We start from the raw sequence: 23,983 nt of genomic DNA, 5'->3' as shown, positions 1-23,983 counted from the left end.
GGCAATGCTGACAATGATGAAGATTGTGATATCGTAGAGGGGTAATGCGCTGTTGTTGCTTAGAGGGGTGTAGATAGAATTTGTTTATATTATCATTACTGGATGGATTTCATTCACCTTCTTATTTCAGTGAGTTATATCCCGTTTCCACTGCAAGAGCTTTTCCATGGGCCCAGGAACTATTTCAGGAACCTGAATTCCTCTGCCAGTGTCCCTGGTAACAGAGGTGCCTTCTCCGGGCTTCATACTGTCCGACGATCGAGGTAGAGATTGCAGTGCTGAATGTCGTTGAGTGGTCGAACATAAACTTTATGGCTGCTTGAATTTGTGTGTACAGCAAGCACAGGGTGCAACTAGCATCATTACTAGGACAAGGGCCAGACATTTCTTTTAATGTTAATTGATTGTAGGAGGCTGTCGGCTTCCTGACTACGCTCTTTCCTGCGACACAAAGAGAGCATGAGTCACAGACAGAGGGAGAGGTGATAAAGTCGACAACAGGATCAAAACTTAAAGGAACGGTTTGATATTTCGGGAAACGGGCTTATTCGCTTTCTCGCTGATATCAGCTGATACCAAGCTGCAGCCTGGATGTGGTTATCTTAGCACAAAGACTGGAAACAGAGGAAAACAGCTTGTCTGGCCCTGCCCAGAGGTATCAAACCACCCACCAGCACTTCTAAAGCTTTCTACTTTACACGTTATACAGTATGCGAAGTCTTTGTTATCAGCGAGAGATCCCCAGGCAACCTGCTGAAACTCTGGAAAGTCACTGTTCCCGCCGAAGCAGTAGTCTGACACACAGCCAAACTTAAAACCTTTTTGTACAAATTAAACAAATGAGATATAATATGTGAGTTTATAACAGAGTCAGGTCAGCTGTTTCTCCCCGTTTCCAGTGTTGTCCACAGGTATGAGAGCGATGTCGACCTGAACTCAAAAGCAAGAAAGTGAATGAGCCTATTTACCAAAATGTCATACTATTCCTTTAACTGGCTGATCGTTGTTATCAGAGCCGTGAACTAAAGCTGAAAGATAGACAACCACAGAACACGAATAGAATATACAGTCCAATGTGAGTTGTTTCCTTGTGTGTGAAACATTCTCATCATTTTTTAAATCTGTTGTCAGATTAATTTGCCGAAACTTTTTTTAATCGATTCTTCAGACGCAGTGGAAACGCAAAACAGGAAATGCACAAAAAGGACATTTAGTTTTTGTCTTTTAGTTCCTGAGTTTAGTTCCTGTGGCTGTACCTGGACCTGTTTGGTTGAAAAGGGCTTTTACTTTATCATTTTCTTTGACCGGTATGGTTGCAAAGTGCATCTGCTTGTCAGGTCTCCATTGCATTGTTCATTGTTTGCCATTGCTTGATAACATTAAACTTCCTCATTGCTGCCCTCCATGACGGTGTTACTTAAAGTACATGCTCAGAGCGTCCCAGCTGTTAGCCATTGCCGCTGCTAATATCTGCATGGTCCTTCCATACAGCTGTGTGTGTGTGGCTGAGACTCAGCTTCATTGCCATCGCAACTTGGATGCTCATTCGCTCCCCCCCGCACCCCTATTCTCCACGCCACCTCTCCCCCAAGTCGACCATTTCCTCTTACCCCGCCTGCTGACTTTCTAGAGCCCCATATCAGTCCCTCCTCTGTTTTTCTCTTTCTTAGTTCCCCCCAACCTGACAGTCCCCCGGGGCAAGTCCCCCCTGGTGGCCCGCGAGGGTGACACAGTGGAGCTGGAGTGCCTTGTTTCAGGGAAGCCCAAACCCATCATCCTGTGGTCGCGAGCGGATAAGGAGGCGCCAATGCCGGATGGCAACATGCAGATGGAGAGCTATGACGGTGTGCTGCGTATTGTTAATGTGTCCAGGGAGATGACGGGCTCGTACCGCTGCCAGACCAGTCAGTATAATGGGTTCAACGTAAAACCCCGGGAGGCTGTGGTGGAGCTGATCGTACAATGTGAGTAGACTGTATATAAATATATATATGTGTGTGTGTGTGTGTGTGTGTGTGTGTGTGTGTGTGTGTGTGTGTGTGTGTGTGTGTGTGTGTGTGTGCGTGCATGCATGTCATGATATGACTCATAGCAGTGATATAATGTGTATTTTCTCTGTATGCAGTGTAATTAATCTCTACGTGTTCTAGTCCAGCGTGACCAACATTGAACATTCTCCCCTTTCTTCCCTTCCACGCCCATCCAATTTTCTTCTGAAGGCTGAAAAATTAGTCCTGTCCCCTGGTACCTCAGTCAGGTCTGAGAGGAAGCAGCTCTGACTCCACCTCTTGCACTGAGGGGAGGACTTTATCTGCTGAGCGTGAACTGAGCAGAACTAATATTAAGAAAGGCACAAAGCTCTAGATACTGATGTCCACACATGTTAGGGACTGTCTGCTGCATGTTTGCGTGTGTGTCTGTGTGTGTGTGTGTGTGTGTGTGTGTGTGTGTGTGTGTGTGTGTGTGTGTGTGTGTGTGTGTGTGTGTGTTTGTCAGAGAAGCCCCAAAGACTGCATGCCATATCCCTAGGCCTCGGACCCCCCGCCACTGCCACTCAATGAGAAACCCCTTTCCCTTCTTTGAGATGTGACATTCAAAGATGGCTTAACAGCTAATTAGTTAGCAGCTAATTTATTCCCATTAGTATTCATTTTGTATTCATTTATGGATATTTGAATAGAATATTTCAAGTAAACGTCAGAGATTCAAAGCTGTGTCACTCATTCATGGGCAGGGGATGTTTCTCTCTGCAGAGAAAAGAGCGGAAGATGGATAGGAAGGGAATGAAAGCGATCCATGTAGGGTGCTTACCATTCTCTGGCAAGTGATTACAAGAAATAGAAAAACTGAGTCTCATAGCCACAGCTCTATTGTTTTGTTTTTTTTCCTCATGGCCTACTTAGTTAATCCATGCATTCTTCCATCTCAATTTACTGTAATCTGGAAAGAACCTCTGCAGCAGCATGTCATTCATAAACTACTGTGAAATGTATGGTAGTTAACATGCTGCATGCTGACTGCCATGTTTTAAGTGTCCTCAGCATCGGACTTGCCAAACATAAGACGTCAGGAAAATATCCAACAACTTTTTAAAGTGTGTAATAAAACAGAATTATGGCTGCAGCAGAACCAGGGTTTTGATTCAAGACGAACTTGACACTCCCACTACCAATATTTTGATTGAAGAAGAACAAGAGCAGCCCCCGTTCTGTTCTAGCCGACAAGGATTAGCGCATAATTCTGCCCTCATTTTTTTTCAAGAGTTTTATTGTACTCTTTGCTATGGCGTTCACGTTTCAGCTTAGCTGCTACCCACTGTGCTGTGTTAAAAGAATTAATGAAGTTTTGATGTGCTTTGAAGAAGACTGTGTTGAATTTTTGGCTGAATTGATTATGATTATGCAGTGATGACAGCCCATATCAAAGGTTAGTGGCTTTGCTATGCACCAATGCTGACACCAAAAAGTAAACAAAGGATTTAGACTCTAAGATGCCCTTCATTAATTAGCAACACTCGGTGGATCTGCTGCCTCATGCAAAGAGGGTGTGGTGGGATAGAAACAAATTGTTGAATGCAAAAATGAAAGAACAAGATTGGTGCTAATAGCCTTTTGTAAAGCACGATTAAAAGGCTGCTGTATATTCACACATCGATCCTCATGTTGAACATGTCTCCATGCCCTACTTTTGAACAGCATCTCATTGAAATATCTACTGCATGTAGTCCACGTGAAATATTAACACACATTGCCTCAGTTATTTTAAAACAGTTGAAGAATGGATGATGCTTCCCCCCTTGCTCCCTCTCAGCAGGGAGCAGTTTAATGCCACCAGCAGCAATAGGTCACCGTGATCCCGCTGCCGTTTGGAGAGCAGCAGGGACACGTACTGTATTCTGTTTACCATTTGTCTCAAGGCAGCAAAATCAGAGCAGGATAAAAAAGCAAATAAGTCCTAACTGTCTAAAAGCTTCTTGGTCAGCAGCTGCGATGTTGCAGCGTTTATGAAAATGAATTTTTTTTTCTTTCATTTGCAGTAACACCACATGCCACAGCTTCAAAGCAAAAGATGATGCATTTAAGCAAGATCTTTCCAAAATAAAAGGCATTTTTGGATTGAGTTTAGAGTTGTTATCATAGAAAATTAAAAACATAATCATTTTGTCACATGATAAATGAAATAAATGAGTATATGAAGCTATTGAAGAAATAATTTTAAAAAACACTATGTACGTATTCTATTATGGTAGGTATATAAATATGAAGACATCATGGTGAAAGGCTAATTTTTCTACTGGTTTTGACCGTGTCACATTCCAGCACTGTGGTGGCTGCTGGAGATATTTGATGCCAGTCTGGCCGATGCACCAATTTGTTACAGCGTTTCTACACAGGAGGCGTAGCGTAAGCAGCACATTATCAGAGTATCAGCAGCAGCTCCGGTGGTCCGTCTGTGTCTACACAGGTTGCCTTCAGGCACAATATTGACTTGTAGGTCACCCAGGTTTTGGAAGAACTCAGAGCCCAACATACAGTCATTGTAATTACACATGTAAAACACAGGAAAATAGTCTTGAATAGTTGGTAAGCGTTGTTAAGTGTGTAGCATGTGAAAAAGAAGAACTGAAAAATGCAGTATGAATCTTTTTTCTGCTTCATTATCTTTATGCACCGGGTCTATTTTTTGCTAGAGCGCCGTGTGTCTTTGAAGGTGCCTATATTTATTGTCAATTGACATGCCATTAATATTTGATGGTGCATTTCATTGTTAATCATCATGAAATACAGATAACAAAAACTAAGATAAAATGGCTGTTCTATCTGTTACCACGTTGATCATTAATGTGCTGCAAGGAGCGTCTCCACGGAGAAGAGGTCAAGATGCCGACCATGAACCGCAACATCCTCTCTCCACTATCTGTAATAAAGGCACATGGCCCAAAAAAAATCATTCAAAAATAGATTAGCTGCAAACATGCATTCAGTGCATGTATACAACACATACTTCAGAGAAACAACTCAAAACAATATTTGAAAAGTGGCTGCTGAAGAAAGGAAATGTGATCCGCAACACAAACGTGAAAAGAGCCACGGTGCAACCTGAATGCAGAGTAGCCGCATCCAGTGGATACGGGTGAAAGAACTGAAAACAAATGTCAAATGCGATCAAGACTAACCATAGAGATGACAAGGCAGATAGGATGAAACTAATAAGAGTAACAAAGCATTCACAGTGTGTAGAATCAACAGCTGCTTCATTGGAGGAGGAGGAGAGGAGGAACAAGACCTTAATCCAAACTATAAATTCATGTGGTCTTACCCAGCTACTGAATGTATGATGGATACTAAAAAATCCAAAGCCAAGCGTTTAAAAGTAATTATATACTTTCATACTGCCCCAGTTGAATATAATAATATGGGATGAGATACAGTAGTAAGAGCTGAAAAACCCGTATTCTCAAGAAGCTAAGATGTAATTAACATGAAGGTCCACAACCTTTGAATGACCCCATCTACACGGTGGAGGTCAACACCGCGGCCGCTTCTCGGGCAAGATTCCTCTCCTCTGACACCCAACCAGAAAAGGTCATCTCCTATCACATTCTGCTGCACCCTCCACTCCAGTGTCAAGTGACAGGGGTCACTTACAGGGAGAGGCTGTTGTTAGTGACACTCGCGTGGAGGAGGCTTGGCTTGGGAGGTGAGGGAGGGGGAGAATTGAGAAGACATCTTATTATTAATTTATTCCTTTTCTCACAGTGATTTGCTCTCGTGTGTTAGTTGCGTCATAAGATGACAGACACAGAACATGACACACAGTGAAGCACATCGCTTCACTTCTGATCGTTCTGTCTCTTCCTTTCAACACAAAAGTTTTTTGAGACTGCAATTATATCTGATCGTGTAGCATAATTTTAATAAAGCACCTCTCTTAAACTACAGTTCTTGATGTCATTCTTTCATCTGTTCTCCATCTTCAAAGTAGACCTAATGAAGAGACTTATTCGGGCTTTGGTATTGATAAACCAATCATTCTGCTACGTTCGTGCTTCAGAGTCCTGTTGTAATTAATTGCTGGCATCAAAGTCCAGGTTTAAAAAGCACAAACAATCCGCTCTTGAGTTCTTAGATTGCTTTGAGAGAATTTGAGAATATTGAGGAAATGTGTCCGCCATGTGTGCACATCAACGCACTCTGTTGACTCTGTTTCGTTTGCCAAATACATAGACCCTTGCTCGTCTTTCTCAGCTTGAGAATTTACTTTATTAACACAATCCGGCCCCGCTTTTGTTGTTTGCTCCGAACGCCTGTCGGTATGCCCCCTCCTTTCCTTCTCTTGGCCTGTCTCATGGTGTGTAAGCACAAGCCAATCCCTCTGAGATGCTTTTCTCGCCTCCATTTCCAGGTCCCAGCGTGAGCCACCCGCCTTTGGTGGTGAGCCATGTGCAAAGCCGCGTTTAGTAACTTGATCAAGGGACCGAGGTACAGTCCTCTGAAGGAAAGAGCATTAGAGGCGTGAAGGAACGACTCTGGCAAGTCAACAGCTTTGATATGTAAAAACCTGCATCTGTTGGCTGGCAGAGGCAACGCCAGGAGGAGAGGTAGAGGGAATGGAAGACGTTTGCCTTTAGAATCGTCGCTCTAATAGAATTGCAAACGCCAAATCCCAAGCTGTGACACCCTAATGTTCTTAGTCAAACTGACTTGGCATGGTCCAGGGGCTTGAGAGAGGGAGTGAAGAAACAGAGAAAAATGGAAAGAAGAAGACGGAGGTATAGAGTGGTGTCCTGTCCTAGATACCGATGTCTGTCAGAGTGAGAGTTATCAAGCTCTACTTCAGCACAGATGCACGGGAATCTTTTATCCAGGCTTCCCTTCTGTTCCTCCTCACATCGTCCATGACACCTGCCTGATGCAACCTTGCGATTGTCCCCCTGAGCGAACACCTCGCTATCTGACATACATCAAAAAGACACACCAGGATAAAGAGCTACTGTCTGAGCAAAAGTAATGAGCAGAATTACACGATTATTGTTTTTAATTAATTTTCCTTTCTGCATCAAGGAGACCTGCAATGCTGGCCCCTGAGGCCCACTCTAATGTGAATCATATTAGAGCGATTCACATTAGCCTAACGCCAGCCTAACACCAGCAAATTAATCTTTTGCATTACAGCAGGGCTCACACACCACATTTGGGGATGAAATTTTAATAACCTTTTTTTTTTTTTTCTTTTTTTTATGGAACAATGTTGAATTGATCAGCCGCATCAAATCCACACCAGAAAAGGTCAGCGAATGTGTAGGTTGTAAACACGAGGCTGCACACAGCTTAGACAGAATAATTCATAACTTGGTCAATGACTGAGCTAAACCTATTAGCGGATCACCAGGCCACTCCTCGCACTGAAGAGTCTACATTGATTATCATTAATTGTATATTTAAGTTCATAAATTATCACTAAGTTTTAATAACAATATGGTAATGTAGATGGTGCTTAAGTTCATTGTTTGATTGCAGCGGCTGCAGCATGAGCGAAGGAGGGTGCGTTGATGCGGAGCAGCCTTTCCCTACATTATTCAACACAGGGACTCATTATAAATCAGTTGAATCAGGGTTATCATATTATATTCTGTATATAACTGTTTGACTTCCTAATGAATGTTATTTCCTCTATCAAGACTTGATAGTGAAGCATGTTATGCTACAAAGGTTATTCTCCCACAAGGATGCATTTGCTTCCATCCAAGAACAAGGCCTTTGTTTTTTTTTTTGTTTGTTTGTTTTTATACTCCCACATACAGCTTCTGAACGCTGTTGTGGGCAAAACGTGGCATATCTGTAAATGGATCACTGGTATGTCACATGTTAATCCAACATGTGTCAGCAGACAGTAAATAAGAGGTTAACAAGGAGCGCTCATGTCACACCAGGTGGAAACTCAGTGTACTTTACTTCATTTACAATTCAGAGGGAAATGATGTACTACTCCACTACATTTATCTGACAGCTTCAGTTGTTAAAAATAAAACCAGTTGGTTTCAACCTTTTCGGTTTGTGACCCCTTACAAAAGGCGGGGTCCAGATGGAGCCACTTGTCACTTTTAAGATGTCTAGTATTTAATAATTCCACTAAAAGAGAGATTTCAAACTTCTCAGATGGCTCCAGTTACATAAGCAAAGGAAAACATGAATACAAATGTGCAGCAGAAGATAATTTTTTTTTTTCTCTTTCCGTACTCCATTATAATCACCTCATTATAACCCAGACGTGTCTTGTCACCCTTTGTTGGGGGCGCAACCTCTTGGCTTGGAACCACTGGACTAAACAATCCAGCTGTATACAAAGTAGTTGATACCAGCTCCACCTTCACCAGGTACAGCAGTAAATGCTATTGACACATTGATGCACCAGATTTAACAATCTGAAGCTGCAGTGCATGCTGAAGATTCTCAAACAGTGGCCTTTATTTAACACGGTGGTAGAGAAAACTCAACCTTTTCTCATATTAGGTCTTTTTTTTCCTTCTAATTCCCCCTGTGCTCCAGTTAATACAAACTCAAAACTTCCTCTGTTTTTACCTTTTGTCTTCAGGAAGTCAGTATAATGTCCATTAACATAGCACTAATTCCACTCACTATACACACTCCAGACTTTCCACATGGAAAGTCTTGTAGCCTCGCTTTTGCAGGTAGGCTTTTAATGTGGTTTTGTTGACAGTAGCTTAACAATGATCTGGATTACAACAAAGAGGAAAAGGGTGGAATTAATTAGAGTATAAAAGCTGTTATAAAACAGAGTGGTGAGTATGGCAATGCTGCCGTTGTACTGGTGTAGTTACTGCTGTGGAAATGGAAATTTTACTGAATGTGAGCTGTTGTAGTAGGCGACTGATAATTTCATCCCCTTGATGTTTTTCACCTCTTAGCGACTAGACTTTATTAGTGCTGCCCACAGCTCCAGCTATTATTTCAGAGTCTGCAGTTTGTATACCAGCTTTTATCAGAATTTACAGTAATAATATATCGGAGGCCATTATTCTGCACTGCACTAAATGCTGTAGTTTCACCAAAGTAGAATTTTGAATGCAGAACTTTTTTTTTGTTTTTATTTTATGTTGTTGTATTGATACTGTTACTTAAGTAAAATATCTTTGTACTGCCATCTTGTGAGCCATGAGGGAAGAGGGATGAAAGAAAAACAACAAAGACCAAATGCACATTCACATGTTCTACAGTACGATTTACTCTTGCAGGCTTGCCCACAGGAGTTGCACTGCCATCTCTTGATGCACTCACCCGAAGCACATGGAAAACCTAAACCTATTTCGTCTGCAGTTGGGGTTTTATCGTGAACCTGTCGAGCACTGTTTCAGAAATGCAGGTGCACGCATGCAGACAAATTCACCTCAGTTCCCCACGCACACACAAAGACACGCACATTCATATTTCCCCCATGTGCATCCATGTCTTTGTTCTGTCCTCCTCCCTGTAGATGGCAGTCCACGTGGACCGTGGGGAAAAGGCCTCCGTGCTCCTAAATGTTGTTTTTCTCCACATTACTGTCAAGGTATCCATCGGTGACTGATGATGGATTACATCTCAGCCACGGCTCAGGGTTTTCCCTCAGCCTGTGACTTACAGCGACTCTGAGCCCCCGTCGCCCTCGCTGCTACACTAACCATAGCGAGCACTGCTCAGGGAATATCAGAGGACCTTTTCGCTCCTTTCCCCTCATGTTCGCCGGGCAGCTGTTTCACAGGATATGCGCAGGGGGGAGATGAAGCATGTGCCCTTGTTTAAAGGATGTTTTGGTTATATAAGATTTTTTTTTTTTTTTATATCTGCTGCAGACCCAAACCCTGTTTTCATTTGTCTTTCTGTGTGAATGGAAATGCACTTACTGCAATTTGGTCTAGTGCCACTCAGGGAGGCTGTGGAGCTGGGCCCTGATTCACCGCCACAGTCAAACTTACAATTTTAATGTGATAAGTAGAGATTCAGATCCTCCTTTTGGAGTCCGACATAAGCCATTGGTTTTGGGTAAAAGCCCAGGCAAGGCTCATTTGAAGCAGGAACTGATTGCTGTTTCATTTAGTGGAAATGAAGGCCACTTTACTCTCCACCTTGTGAACAGCATCAGGTGAAGTAGGCACTTTTTTGGTCTTTTCAGTCCAAACCTCTTGGAAGATTTACATTTACTTTTTCCGTCATCCAGTGTTGTTTATGGTTTATTATTTTTCACATTTCAGCCAGTCATTATCCGATGTAATGGTGTGTCATTAATCATAGTAGCTGCTGTGTGAATTGAAGGAAGGGTGATAATTAGCATAGAGGGCAACAAAGTAAAATCCCACTCTTATATGTCAGTGATTATTTTGCATACACTATGATCTCTCTCTGTGCACGTCTCTGGCCTGGAAGACCCGCTCTGCTCTGCAGCCGGGGCTGAGGTTAACTCAATTATGTGCAACAGAAAAACTAAAATTAAAGTTGTCTCTTGTAAAAACACAACCTGCACATTCAACATTCAAACCCTGATTCCTTAAAAAGATTTAGCAAGTGAGATTTTAGCATTTTACACATCTTAAAATAAAAAATAGCTGATTATGGTTGCAGTTAATGACATTAATAGTGTTATCAAATTATATGCTGTAAATTTTAATAAACTGTTCATTTAATTGCATATCCTATCACATTCAGAAGTCTCAGTAATTAGATTATATTATCGAGTGTGAATAATGTAGGAGATTATGCTGCAGATTACAGTTTCAATCAGGTAATCAGTGATCTGTAACAGATTACATTTTGAAAAGTAACATTCCCAGCCCTAGTTATATCTACCCGCCTCTCCTTTACTCTGAATGGAATTATGCAAATTTCAGGCAATTAAGGGACTGCGCGTCGTTCTGTCTCTTCTCCTCAGCATCCACGTTTGTTTTTCAAGCCTTGCCGTGACTTTTGTAAAGCATCTGTATGAGCATGTCAAGAGCAAAGATGATGGGGAAATTATTCATAAGCATTTCACTGCTTCCGCACACAACCACTTACACGCATTTTGTCCTCACGAAAAACCTACAGACACATTTTATCCACATGCACATTAATCCAGCAAACATTCAACATATGCCAACGTTTTGAATAAAATCGCACACGTTAACGCTGCGGCCTCGGTTATGCTGCGGCCTGGGTTACGCTGAGGTCATATTCAGCCCCTGACTTCGCTCTGCTGCGCTGCATAATTCGTCACCAGGTTGTCTTGGTGCGAAGAGGTGAAACCTGTCAGATACTCAAATAAGTTATTAATTTTCCATTTTGAAAGCTTGAAGTGCACTTCATCATCTTGTTCCCAATTTTCTGTGAAGCATGACTGATTTTGTTCAGAACATTGTTCTAGTTTTCCTGCAAAATTGATCTTCCTGCACCCATTTCCACTTTCCCCACGATTGTTTTCACTCGTCATTTTTCACCTATTGCTGAGTTGTATTGACTCTATGGTGCTGATTGTCTAAAGTTTACTTACAATATGCTTAAATCTCACCTTTTTCTCTCTGCTCACCACTCCCATGTTAGACTGTCCTCTAGAATTATTGTCTTCCTTTCAGTGTCTGTCATTGAAACAGCTGTAATTTTATTTCCGGTGATGTTCTTCTTAGGTATTTGGCGAGCTGTAAGTACATTGCTCAGAGCGATTTTCCTTGTGTTTTCACTTCCATAACATGTCCTTGTTTAGCTTTTAGAAGATATTGCTTTATTTTTTTTTCATACCTAACTTCTATACTTAGTATTCTGAGTTTCTTTCCTGTCTTCCAGATATTTTTTCTCAGTAAATACCTCTGGAGTTTGGAGACAACCTAGTCTGACCGCAGGTGTCCTTATCTGAATAGTGTCTGCCTTGTACAGACGTCAATGCACCTTTTTCCTACTCGCTCTTTTTTCTTCTTTGCCCTCTTTTAAAGGCTATTTTCATATTGTTTAATATTTCAATTGCATTGGTAAACTGCATTGTCCCTGTCAAATGTCTGCTGAACTTGTCTGAGCCTTTCTGTCTCCCACTCAGACCCTCCGACAGTAGAGCCAGTTTACATGGAGATGCGTCAGGGCCTGGGGAGGCCTGTGGTGATGACCTGCAGGGTGCTGCGAGCCCACCCCTCCCGTGTGCTGCGATTTGAGTGGCTTCTATCAAACCGACTGCTCCACGCCGGAGCCTTCGACGCCCAAAGAGACGAGACAGAGTACACGATCCGCAGCCTGAATCGAGACGGCTGGGGGGAGTACACCTGTAATGTCATCAATGAAGCCGGAGCAGGCAAATGCACCTTTCAGGTTACAGGTAAATAATTTTCTTCATGTTTTCATACTAATTGCCCATTCACTAAGCCATCCTTAGTTACGGTTTCTATGCCTTCCTGTTCTACACAGAATCCATGTGCAGTTTACACTGTCAACAGTGGCAGAATAACCTCAAAATTCTTAGTCATTTTGGAAACAGTGGGTCCTCAGTTTCAAACTGTGGCAGACTTCTCATTCATAGATGGCAACCATATATTTTTGTGGCTGAAATGACAAATGTTGCTTAATTTACTCAACAAGTTCGCCAATTTAAACGACCTCATAGCATAAGTGCCTCATTACGGTTAGAGGACTTTCTTCGTCATTGTTACAATAATAAATGTGGTTAAGGTTTTAGAATGATCTTGGTTATGATTCAAAGAAATGAATGTTCACTGTTGGTTTGAAACGGGAAAGAAATGACACTCCAGTGTTGCTGCTGTCACCAGCTCACTTTTAAAGCAAGAATCCTATAAAAGGGTCTGAATGCTCTTCATTTCTACATAGAGGAAATCATGCTTAAAATCAGAGGCTATTGCTGCAGGTCCCAGGTAAAATGTTAGCATCCTCACTAGATGGTATTGATTTGTAAAGCTTGTTGTTTTTCTAGTATGATAAGTATGATGAAAAATACAATCGTATTTCATTTTAAGGTATCACTGCTTGGCTGCTTAGCTTATTTACTTGGACAAGGAAGACAAACTGATATGTGTAGCGACCGTAATGCTATCTTGGATAACAAAGACAGGACAGAGTAGTTAACAGCAAGTTAACATTAGGGATATAAGGACCAGCTTCCACACGGTGGAAAAATACTACATAGTGTGTGTACTGTTGAGAACAGGGTTTTTTTAATGTCACCTGTAATCTAACAAAATGCCCTAGTATGAAAAACTTTTTAGCCGTGAAAGTAAGACTTGGTTACATTATTACTGTAAGTTATATGCTAGTTAGCTGGACTTTCTAACATTTGTAAGTTATGTAAGAACAGATAAACACACTGTTAAATTAATTTCTTAAACTTTGGCTTCATATATTTTAATTCTGAAAAGCCTATAAAGAACAGCGCTATCCCCCAAGCTCTTTTTACGTGGAATATTTCTCTTATACAGTTGATGGCAGATATTTTGCTTTCCTTCTTTCAGTGCACATCTGCGTGTCTACAGCCAGTTCTTCAGTATGCTCTCCACTTGGTCATTTATCCTGGTTCGTGCAGGCTTAAATTGGCTCCTCAAACATAACATAACAGCCCTTGTCATAGTGTGTTTAAAGGGTGTGGATGCCTCTGTGTGTGATAGACAATTAATTTAAAAGAAGAATGAAAGAAAAAAACGTCATAGATTGTCAATCTGAATGGGAAACGTCAATCATGTTTCTCTGCCTTGCGTACTAAACCTGTTCTTTCAGATAACACATACTTACCCCCGTCCTGCTATTTTTTTGAGATTGCCTCTGTTTTTTTCTTTTTCTCGTTTTTTTTTTTTTCTTTTTTTTCTTTCTTTTTTTCTTTTTTTTTCATCAAGCGCACCAAGTGTCCATCTCCTACTTGGATGTTATGACAGGACCAAATTAGTCTGGCTACGCTGAGTGACCGCAGGAACTCTGGCCAAGGTTTCAATCTCCCAGACCTCCCATTAGAGACAGGAGCTGCAGGGTCACAGAAGGAGTATTTGTCACTTTGATCCTCTGCCACTTAGGTTGCTCTCCTCTTTGATACTGTCCATTTCTCTCTATCTATTGCTGTCTTCTAATCGTACCTTTTCTGCACTCGATTTTTCTGTCTCCTTTTTTTGTCCATGTTGTCTTTCCCTCATTCTTCATCTTTCTTATATTAAATGCCTATAATCCTCCCTCTCTCTGGCTTGCCTGGAGAAAGAGATGGACACCATGAGCACCCAGCCCCCACCCCCGCCCTCGTGCGTGTCATAAATCAGTCCTCCCTGGTGAAAATGGGTAGAGCAGAGAGAGAGAAGCAGATAGTACCCTCTAGCCATTTGTTTTTCTCAACAGGGCTGGGGTTTTGCCTGCTATTGCTCACCCTCCCTCCCTCCCTCATCCTAACTCCACTCCCCTTCCTTCCCTTTCATCCTCCATCCCTCTTTCCCTTTCTCTCTTGCCATCACTTCATTCCTCCCGCCCAATGCTCCAGATTCCCACCATCTGGACTCAGTGGTTGCCAAAGGTATGGAGGCTCTTTTAGCAACCCCCTGAGTGCAGGAGCGTGGTGCAGAAAATCTACTTTGGTTCCTCCCGTCTTCTATGAAATGTGGCGCGCCCCAGCCCCTTAACTCAAGCTCTTATTCTATAAGATTTTTTGATTTTACCCTGAAACTCAATAGCCACAATATGAGATCTACAATATTCTGTAGTGTGGATGAAATAAATAATCTGCTGAGGAGAAAGTGGATATCAGCTCCCCTCTATGACTTGTGAGCCCTCTTCAAGCTGGAGCTCATGAAATATTTGTTATGGTTCATGCAGTTAGGTGGTATCTTGGTTTGCTCACTTTACAGAGTGAAGACAGGTAGACACTTCTGTGGATACAGCCTCACCGCTCTCCCGCCACGTCTTCTCAGGCTTTGTAGATGTGTAATAAACGTATCAGTCAGGATGTTTGGCCTGAAGCCACAGTGTCTCGATTAAACTCACGGATCCACTCAAAACCACCATGCAAAACATGTTTGTTACCATGGTGACAGACACATGTAAACACACCAAAGTCGGGCAGCGGGCCATTGTCAGGACTAGATAAACGCTGTTGCCTCAGAAAGTATATTATGCCAGGGGAGAGTGTGTGCATGTGCATGGATGCCCATGTGCCAAGCCATTGGGACATCTGTGGAAACAGTGACTTGGCTGTATAGCCAAGTTGGCCATTAAATTGTGCCAGAGGAGAGACCCCTCAGAGGGATGTAATGTGTACCACCGAATTTGGCTCAGGCTTTCTGTCATGGGAACCCTGAGTTTTTTTAGCAAATACTGAAATCATTTTCCTCTGAAGAGTTAGAACTGGGAAAAATAAAATAAAAAAATCTTCAGGCGGAATTTCTTCTCTGATTCTGATTCTAATCTGATGAGGTGATTTATGCACCAGTCTGCTTTTACTGTACATCCTGTCCTTAGGCTGTAAATGTGCACTGATGAAGCCGTGATTGGATGAAACACAGGTACCGAAATGAACAGGCATGAAATTTCAAGTGGTAATCCAGCAATTTAATGTTGCACTTTCATAAAGCTGGGGGACTGTACAGAGACAGAGTGAAGAAAAAAAGGAAGCAGCAGAGGTGAGATATTCTGAACTGGCCTGTGTGGCATTTACCATGATGAGTAAAATAAACCTCTTCCGTAAAATCAGTGGAGTCCCCATTTAGGATATCATATTTTTCTAATCATTGCAAAAGTAACATTTATAGTAGACTAACTGATTATATAGTGCTAGTCCACACAGCTTCCTCCCCCTTTCCCTTCATTGACCAGTCTCCTCAACAATATACAGAAAGGGGGAGCAATGTTTCTCATTTCTCTCCCACTTAATCCCTCTTCTTGGCAGTCTTTCGTCAATTAGAAGAAAAGAACAAGAAAATTCTCAGGGACAATGTTCAGATGTTCATTGTCTGTATTTTGCGAGTTTGCTCATAAAATGAATTCAGATTCGAAATGATGATGTGCTTGTATGGTTCCAGTTTCCCTTTTTATTGTAGCCAATGTTCTTAATGATGCAGAAATTACATTGTGGAACATGGTGCCCAAAGTTGGCTGCAATCAGATATCTTAATCTTAGGAGGGAATTGTGTTTCCTTTTATTGTGACTCACACACACACACACACACACACACACACGCACACGCACACACACACACACACTGACTATTTCATCTCCATCTGTATGCCTTAGCCGCGTTCAGTGTATTTTAATATATTATTACTTAATCCATCATCTGTTTTGAGTAATGCTTTTGTCATCTCAATTTATTTATTTTTTTGTATGTTTGTTTGGCTCTTTGAGGTGTGTTTTTAAATAACCCTCCGAGGCCTTTTTAGAGCTGGTACGATCCGATGTTTTGTCTGTTATTTTTGTCTTTATCATATCTTCAAATAAAAGAAAAAAAAAAGACTAAATACATTTTACCTTCAAACCAGCACACTCCTCTATCTCAGCGGTTTATAAACCTTATCAGCCTTGGTCTCCGATCTGCGCCTCAGCTTTGAGTTGCAGACATGGTTTTAAGCAACTCGGCTTTCTGCCTTTATAGTCTGTGCCTGGTTCACCTGGGCTGAATTTCACCCCTGCGGTAAATGGAGAATGATGTTGAATACTTTCCGCGGCTCAAAGAGGCAAACTGACATTGATGAATCCTGTAGGTTGTAATGAGTGACATTACATGGTCAGAGTAAAAAGGCAGCATATGAATAATGTTATCTCCAATCAGACTGAAAGTGGCTCAGGTTTGAAGGACTGACAATCTATTTTTCTGTCCTTTTCTCGTTTTTTTTTTTTTTTTTTTTTTTTTCCTGACCTATTTTTTGTGGTTCTGCTTCTTTTATATCAATACAATATCACAAGATTAGTCACTCCCGACTGGCCCTCTATTTGCCAAGATGGATAAAATCAGATGTCACACAGGGTCAAGACAAACAAAATTCAATCCCAGTTAATACAATTGATTAGAAATGTTTGGGTTTTTTTTTTTTAAATGGATTAGTCAAGGAAGGCGGAAGTAGAAAATTAACTGAATAGTAAGGGTTGAAATGACTCATTACAAGTTCAATGTTCTAAATTTCCCTAAAAGAAGAAAAAAACCACAGAGAGATTTCATTTCTCCACCCAAGAAGGACACAACCAGGCAATTACCACCGAGTCTTCTAGTGTCTCTAATGCCTTTTCCCCATAGTCAGTTAGGTATTCGTATGGTGGTGTTTGTCTCGGCCAGCTGTGCATCCATATGTAAGCGTCATTTCTGCCACAAAAGCCGAGATCACACATCAGCCCGGCACTATATAGGAACACTCAGCATATGGTGGGACAAAGTGTTTTCCTGAAGAAGAAAACATGTTCATAAACCCTTAAAAAATGAAAAAGGAAGTCGGCAAACAAGGTCAACTTCTAGCCTGAAGGGCTTTTTCACTGAGCTGTTATGAATCATTGCATTGGTTCTGCTGTTATAAACAGGATTTTAAAAAATCAATTAAGTCTTTCTGTACTTTATGTTTGATGTCTCCCACCCAGGGTTATCTGTTTCAAGCAGTGTAAGTGGGTTAGGTAATGTGCTTCACCACACATAACGTATTATTAGGAGTGAGGGCCATCTTGCTTAATTACACTGTATATTTGAATAGACAACAACTCACCAGTGTTTCTGAATGTTTCTGCTTTTGCTGTGAATGCGCACTAGAGAAATTTAATTTGAAATATTTTTCTCAAAATAAAACTTACTGATGATGTGATGGTTGAGTTGGTTCTAAAGGCACAGTCTGTGTGTGCGTGCATGTGTGTGTGTGTGTGTGTGTGTGTGTGTGTGTGTGTGTGTGTGTGTTTTCAGTCCTCTCAGTCATGTGTTCCTGAATCAGTCTGTGTTGGAATCTTTAAAGACGACTTGTGAAAACATACAGGGAAAGAAGTCAGTTTAATTAACCTTTTGTGCCTTTGCTTTACTGCAAATTACAGCCTCTTCTTTTCCTTATCGGCCTGACTGTACAGTATAAACTGCATGAACAAAACTGACACTATCTACCAGGCTGGCTTATGTAACATTTGCTGTACAGTATCCTGTAAACACAGCTGGCTCTATACAGCGAAACAGTGCCAAGTGAAGTGCAGACAGTAATTATCTTTGCATTTTTTTTTTTTTTTTGTTGGAAAATGTTTTTCTGGTTGCATTAGCATTTCAGCAAGGCATGTAAGCAGTTTACATTATGGCGTCGTCAGTTATAACAGAAAGGTTTACCTTGCAGTAGACTGCTGGTCGCCTTTCCAGATGCATTTCTTAACTCTACAGAAAGTCAAAACATTGAAGGATGAATTACATTGTTTAATTATTAACAGTATTTCTCTTGCTTTCACTTTTTATTTTCTCTCTGGGTGATTTTATCTGGCTGATGAATGAGTGTGCCTTTCCCCCTGATCAAAATATTGTATTTTAAATAGCTTTATCCATGTAAAGGCCAAGTGATCTGCAGTTGGCTGCCCAAAGCACCATTAACCTGATTTATTGTCTAAAATGCAGAACAAAATGCCCTCAGTGTTGACTTTGACTTATTATCATGGACGATTATGAGAATTGATCAAAGCAGTCAGAGGCCAAATGAAACCGCTAAACTTGTTTTTTCTTCCTCCTACAAAGGCACCTCACTGCTTTTGATTTATGTAAATTTGAATGATTCTATCCGAAATGCATGTGTTTACACCTTGACTACGGTGCTAAGAAATTATTACATTTTTCAGTGTATTATTTATGATGTTTTCTCCTGTCTAATTGACTATTCCGCAGTGTTTGCCCCATATTGTTTTCCTTGTGGTAGAATTCATCTCATCTTTGTCAATCAATGCTCCATGATAATAGCATAGCTCAGATTCCTCCAGCACTGTGACTGTTTTTCCTACGTATGAATTCTCCTTAAATGATACGGCTGGTGTTATCTGTTAAAAATGTCATGAAAAGACCAAACCAACAATGTGCGGGTCTCTCAATTACTGCCTATCCTTCCTGTCTGTGGCTGTCGTCCCAAGCTCATTCGTTCCTACTGAAGAATCTTGAAGATGAAACACAATATCCTCTTTTTTTATGTTTAACTAATTTGTTCTTTTCATTGGATTTGTTGACAATAAAAAAAATATATAGCCTTTTACACGGTTCAGATTCAGTTTAGGATTAAGAACCACTAGCCTGTTGTAAGCAGTGACACAGCAAATTAAAAGCAGACATCTGTTTGAACCTATGACCTTTACAGACTCCCAAGGCTCCTAGTTTACTCCCTCCCTTGAGTGTCATTCTTAAAGTTAAGCCAAAGGAAACCTATGGTTCAAGGATCTTTTCACACCAAGAGACCCAAGAGACTAGACTAAAACCATTTACTAAAATAATGCCATTATATTTCATCAGTGACATAAACTAACTTGACAGGTTTATCTAATTGCCTTACATACATCAACTACTTACTGTATCTCTGTGTGGGTGCATCAAATCCCAGTGCTGCTTTTGTTTGAGCTAACAATGGCTGCTCTACTGTCTTTTCCATGGTTATTAACAGTCATCTACCTCGGGTATTGTGTATTCAATGAAACAGCCCAAATAGCAGAAGGACAAACGCAACAACGTGTCATTGAGGTGAATTGCTATTCTTTGCCTGGAAGGTCATCCTATAGGCTTGTTTCTAGATATTTATTAAAGTGAAATGTTCTGCCAGCTCCTTCAACTGTCAGAAATCGGCTTGCAGACTGTGACTGGAAAACTGAAAACTTTATTCAAAAGATTTATTCAGTTCAAGCCACAATTCTGTAGACAATAAATCCTCACAGATTCCAACAAAGCAAACCGTGTTATTGAAAGAAAAGGTTTGAGATCTGCGTGTTAGTTCAGATCCAGCTGTATGACATTATTTTTTTTTGCTGGGGAGGCTTTTGTGTTGAGTGTCAGGATCTCTACAATCTGGTACATGCCTTGATTCTGTGCCATGAATGTTCTCTGTCACGTAACATAAGATGAAACTTTAATGATCCTTGAGGGAAAACTGGGTCATAGCAGCAACAAGGAATATCATATAGAGTGGGTAAAAATAAAACAAACACTATGTAGTGAAGATAAGAGATACTGTACATCTTTGTCATGCTAATTCAGCTCCCATTTTGGCTTGAAATAATTCTTACTGTTAACAAATGAAACATTAAAAACAAAACACTTATGTGTAAGAGTATGCCTGCATTGTGTGAAAATTAAAGGGCTCCAGCAAAAGTATCGTTGTTATTATAACCTAGCAGCATTCTGAAATTATTTCACTAATAGCCCTAATCACACTGACCTTTAACTCTTTTTTTTTGCCGTTTTCCATTTGTATATCTATTAAATTCATCACATTCTTACTGTGAAATCCGAAAAATGCTGTAAAAGATCTAAAAAAAAAAAAAAAGATCTTTTTTTTCCCAAATCTGCCATAATTCACTCCACAAATGTTAGTGTCAATGTGTGGCACTGCTCTCATCAGGCTGCAAGTCTTGAGCATTTGTCATAATATGCTTCATCAGTGTTCAAGCTTTTAACCAAATCATAAAGGGACACGCTGTTTCTATTCCTGTCGGTTGTATCCGTCTTGTGGTTTTGTTTGGTTCACTGTATTGTTTTTATAGTTGAGTTTTATGCATTTTCATTACCATTTGTGAAGCACTTTGTAACTGCTGTTTATATAAATAAAGTTTATTATCATTATATAGTTTATTATCTTACACATAAGGTTCAGCTCACTAATCGAGCAAATACTACTCAGCTTATAAAAGCTGTTTTATATTGTCTTCCATGGCTCTGAAGGGACCTCTCAGATGTTTGAAAAAAAATACCCCAGTGATGTCATCAGGGTGACATTACAAACCGGAGACGTGGTGTGTGAAAGATGTGTTGCTGGAACCCCTTAAATTCCACTTAATGGTTTCTAGTCTTTGATGTGTTTTTCATCGTACGTGAGCATTGAAGCATTTCGTATCATTATCATTGTGCTTTGTCTCTCAGGAAAGGCGTACGCCCCGGAGTTCTACTATGATACCTACAGCCCTCTGTGGCAGAACAGACCCAGAGTCTACGGCTTCAAACTCCAGTGGACCCAGATGAACCCCAATGCTGTGGACCGCATTGTCGCCTACAGACTGGGCATCAGACAGGTAGACTGGCTAAGAGTTGTCCTGCCTGATGATTTGTTTCCTCTGTTTAACCTATAGATAAGGAAAATAATGTGCATCTTAAATATAGTACTTAGTTATAGAAAAATTAAATAAGAAGTGTTACTTGAGTTTCCCTTTTCTTCTTTTTTGCTAACTATTTACACACCTTAACAGTCCCAACCATTTTTATAATAAACAGTCTCAACACATCTTAACAATTGAACAGCTTTAGCACTTCTTTTTCTCTTTCTTTCCCTTATATCCCACTCCCCCACTTTTCACACGTGTTTCTCTGACCACCTCTTGTTTTGTCTGACCATGCGTTTCTCACTCATTGACTCGAATCACAATGATTGGCTGAGTAGGCATCATGTGACCGGTGCGGTAAAGGCTAAATTTACGTCAAAATTGAATAATTCTCAATAACTTATAGGTTTCAGTTGGGAGTCTGGACAGGACGGCATCTGGGTCTGGACCGGGACTGCAGCCCGCCTATTTGTGACTTCAGCTATAGATGCATCATTCATGATTATCACTCTCCAAAGTGTTATTCATTCCCTCTGAACTCTCTATTATCAAGGAGCTTTTGTTACAGCCAGAACATACGTTTTTAATGTTGGCTCCTGGTACAATAATCATCGAGTGAATGATATTGGCCAGACTCTTTTTTGACCCTTCGCAGACGAATTAGAGTCGGTTTTGTGCCACAGGGCAGTAAAAATCTTTTTTTATTGCCAGTTTAAGCATGTGATAGAAGTGTCGGCACAGCTTGTGCTTACGTGTTGTATTCCGTTTGACAGCGCCAAATCTTACGCCTCGATTCATTGTCTGTCTTATTCTGCAGTTTTTGAGGATGTGAATGAGCCTCTGTGGGCCAAACAGAATCACTAAGAACCTGTCAAGGGCAGTCGGTTGAGCGAGTTCCATGGTTTCCACGAACTGCTTCTGTTTTTGCTCTCCATCAGATGCTCAGTCAGAGGAGTGGAAGGGAACCCCGCAGAGAGAAAGAACAAGCGTAGCTCCTGTTTTCCCTGGTTCTCAAGTAAACTCCACAGATGACAGGCAGACAGAATTGATGGATGACATGGTTACATTTTCTCTCTTTGGCAATCAATGTATAGCCCCCCCACCCCACCCCACCCCCACACCCCATGGTGATGTGGATTGCATTTTGTCTTTATAGTTTTTTATTTACAGCAGCAGCTGAGGTACCACCTTTAGATAATGTTCGAAACAGTGAACTAGCTCCATTAAGTCCGCAGGTTTTCAGGTTGCCTTTGCATGAAAGCACTGAGCTGCCATTAGGGAGCCAGTTTTTTATTTATTTTTTTTTTTTTTCTTCTTCTTCTTCTTCTTTTTTTTAAGCATATATCAAAGAAATATAGCACATGCTGCAATGCTAAATCCATCTCTGTTCCGCTCAGAATTAGCGCGCATAGCCTGACAGTTGTGTTTGCGATGAATAATATAATTTCATGTTTGTTTCACACTACACCCTCAAGGAATTGAAGCTTGAAAACACAATCTAAACCAGTTATGTTTGTGTAGTGCAATGATTTTTGTGTCAACTATCTCAGTTGGTCTGTTTGGTAATAAATGATGTTGTGCTTGCAGAGACCATGTTCGCGTTTGCCAGACATTTGTGTGAAAACTTGCCAGGAATATACATTTGCTTTTCCTATTTTCAGCTGGTCCCACGCACAGTTTTTTTTTTTTTTTTTTTCAAACATTATATGCATCTGTGCTAGAACGCACCCACGGTAATTACATTAACGTTACATTTTTTTTATGCATTTGTTTATTAAAAAGAGAACAGTCAGTTTTAGCAGAGAATCAGTGTTTGGGCAAATTAATTTCTTTCCACCTTCTTGCCTTGATATCTCAAGAGGGTACATTGTGTGACCATTATTTCCTTCCTCCGAGGCATAACAACCAATCTTCCATTGTCTTAGATGAAAGAGATTCTTTGCTGTAGGGACTTTTTGGCAGAATTTACTATACAGTTTACTCCCTGTGATTGATTGAGTCTCAGCTTCTAGTATTGATTTGGACAGATAATACAATTCTTTGTAATGTCTTTTGGTGATGAAGAGTTGGAACGGGAAAGAAGCAGAAGAATAAAGGCAGCGAGCAAGAAGAAATGACAGAGAGGAGCGAAATGAGTAGGAGGAGAAGCTCCTTCTGTAAATAAATAAATGCAGATACCCCCAGACTGAGAGTGGTGCAGTAAAGAAAGCTCCGGCACGTGGACTACACCACTTCGATCTATTTATAGATCCAGCAGCAACTCCGCTGCCGTTCCCTGAGAATTATTATCATTTTCACTCGCTACTTTTGAATTAATACTGGTAGACCTTCTGCATCCGTAATGGATTGCTTTGTGTTATCGTCCAGTGCCCTCGTGACTGACAGCCTAGCTGAAGGGGAAATAGGAATGAAGCCTTAGCTGAAAGGCATGCACAAGCAAGAATCACAAAACACAAATCACCTCACCTGTCAAGGATGCAATGGAAAGGTGTGACATTTGCTCTTGTTTTGATACTGTAGCCTGCTACTTCAAAACCTTCTCTTCTGTCCGGAAGCTTGATTGGTTGTCTCCAACCCCTGCAAAATAACTTTTTCAACCCACACGTTAGAGCTGCTTCATCCTACTCTTCCTTCCTCTCCCCCTTATCCTTCGTCTTTTTCAATTGATCTGTCAAGTCAGTGTGTGCGAGCAGATCAATAGGAGCCATACTAATTACATGCAGGCAATCTACAGTAGATCAGCGCTCGTCTAACATTA

At 40.9% G+C, this 23,983-nt stretch overlaps 1 protein-coding gene across 2 annotated transcripts in view; it reads left to right on the top strand.

Moving 5' to 3' along the window:
* LOC130187502 (MAM domain-containing glycosylphosphatidylinositol anchor protein 2-like) overlaps window positions 1–23,983 on the top strand; it is a 173,370-nt gene that overhangs the window by 115,179 nt on the left and 34,208 nt on the right. Inside the window, exons 9-11 of one of the 2 annotated variants that reach the window (XM_056405174.1) lie at window positions 1,671–1,964; window positions 12,061–12,333; window positions 21,050–21,198. In XM_056405174.1, the coding sequence (XP_056261149.1) occupies window positions 1,671–1,964; window positions 12,061–12,333; window positions 21,050–21,198 (716 nt within the window). Of the gene's footprint in view, window positions 1–1,643; window positions 1,965–12,060; window positions 12,334–21,049; window positions 21,199–23,983 lie in introns of both variants that reach the window. The other variant, XM_056405173.1, reaches the window with a different exon arrangement.

The sequence above is a fragment of the Seriola aureovittata genome, chromosome 19 (assembly GCF_021018895.1).
Source record: "Seriola aureovittata isolate HTS-2021-v1 ecotype China chromosome 19, ASM2101889v1, whole genome shotgun sequence".
NCBI lineage: Eukaryota > Metazoa > Chordata > Actinopteri > Carangiformes > Carangidae > Seriola > Seriola aureovittata.
The sequence above is the reverse complement of the archived record's forward strand: the minus strand, read 5'-3'. Positions and strand labels throughout refer to the sequence as shown.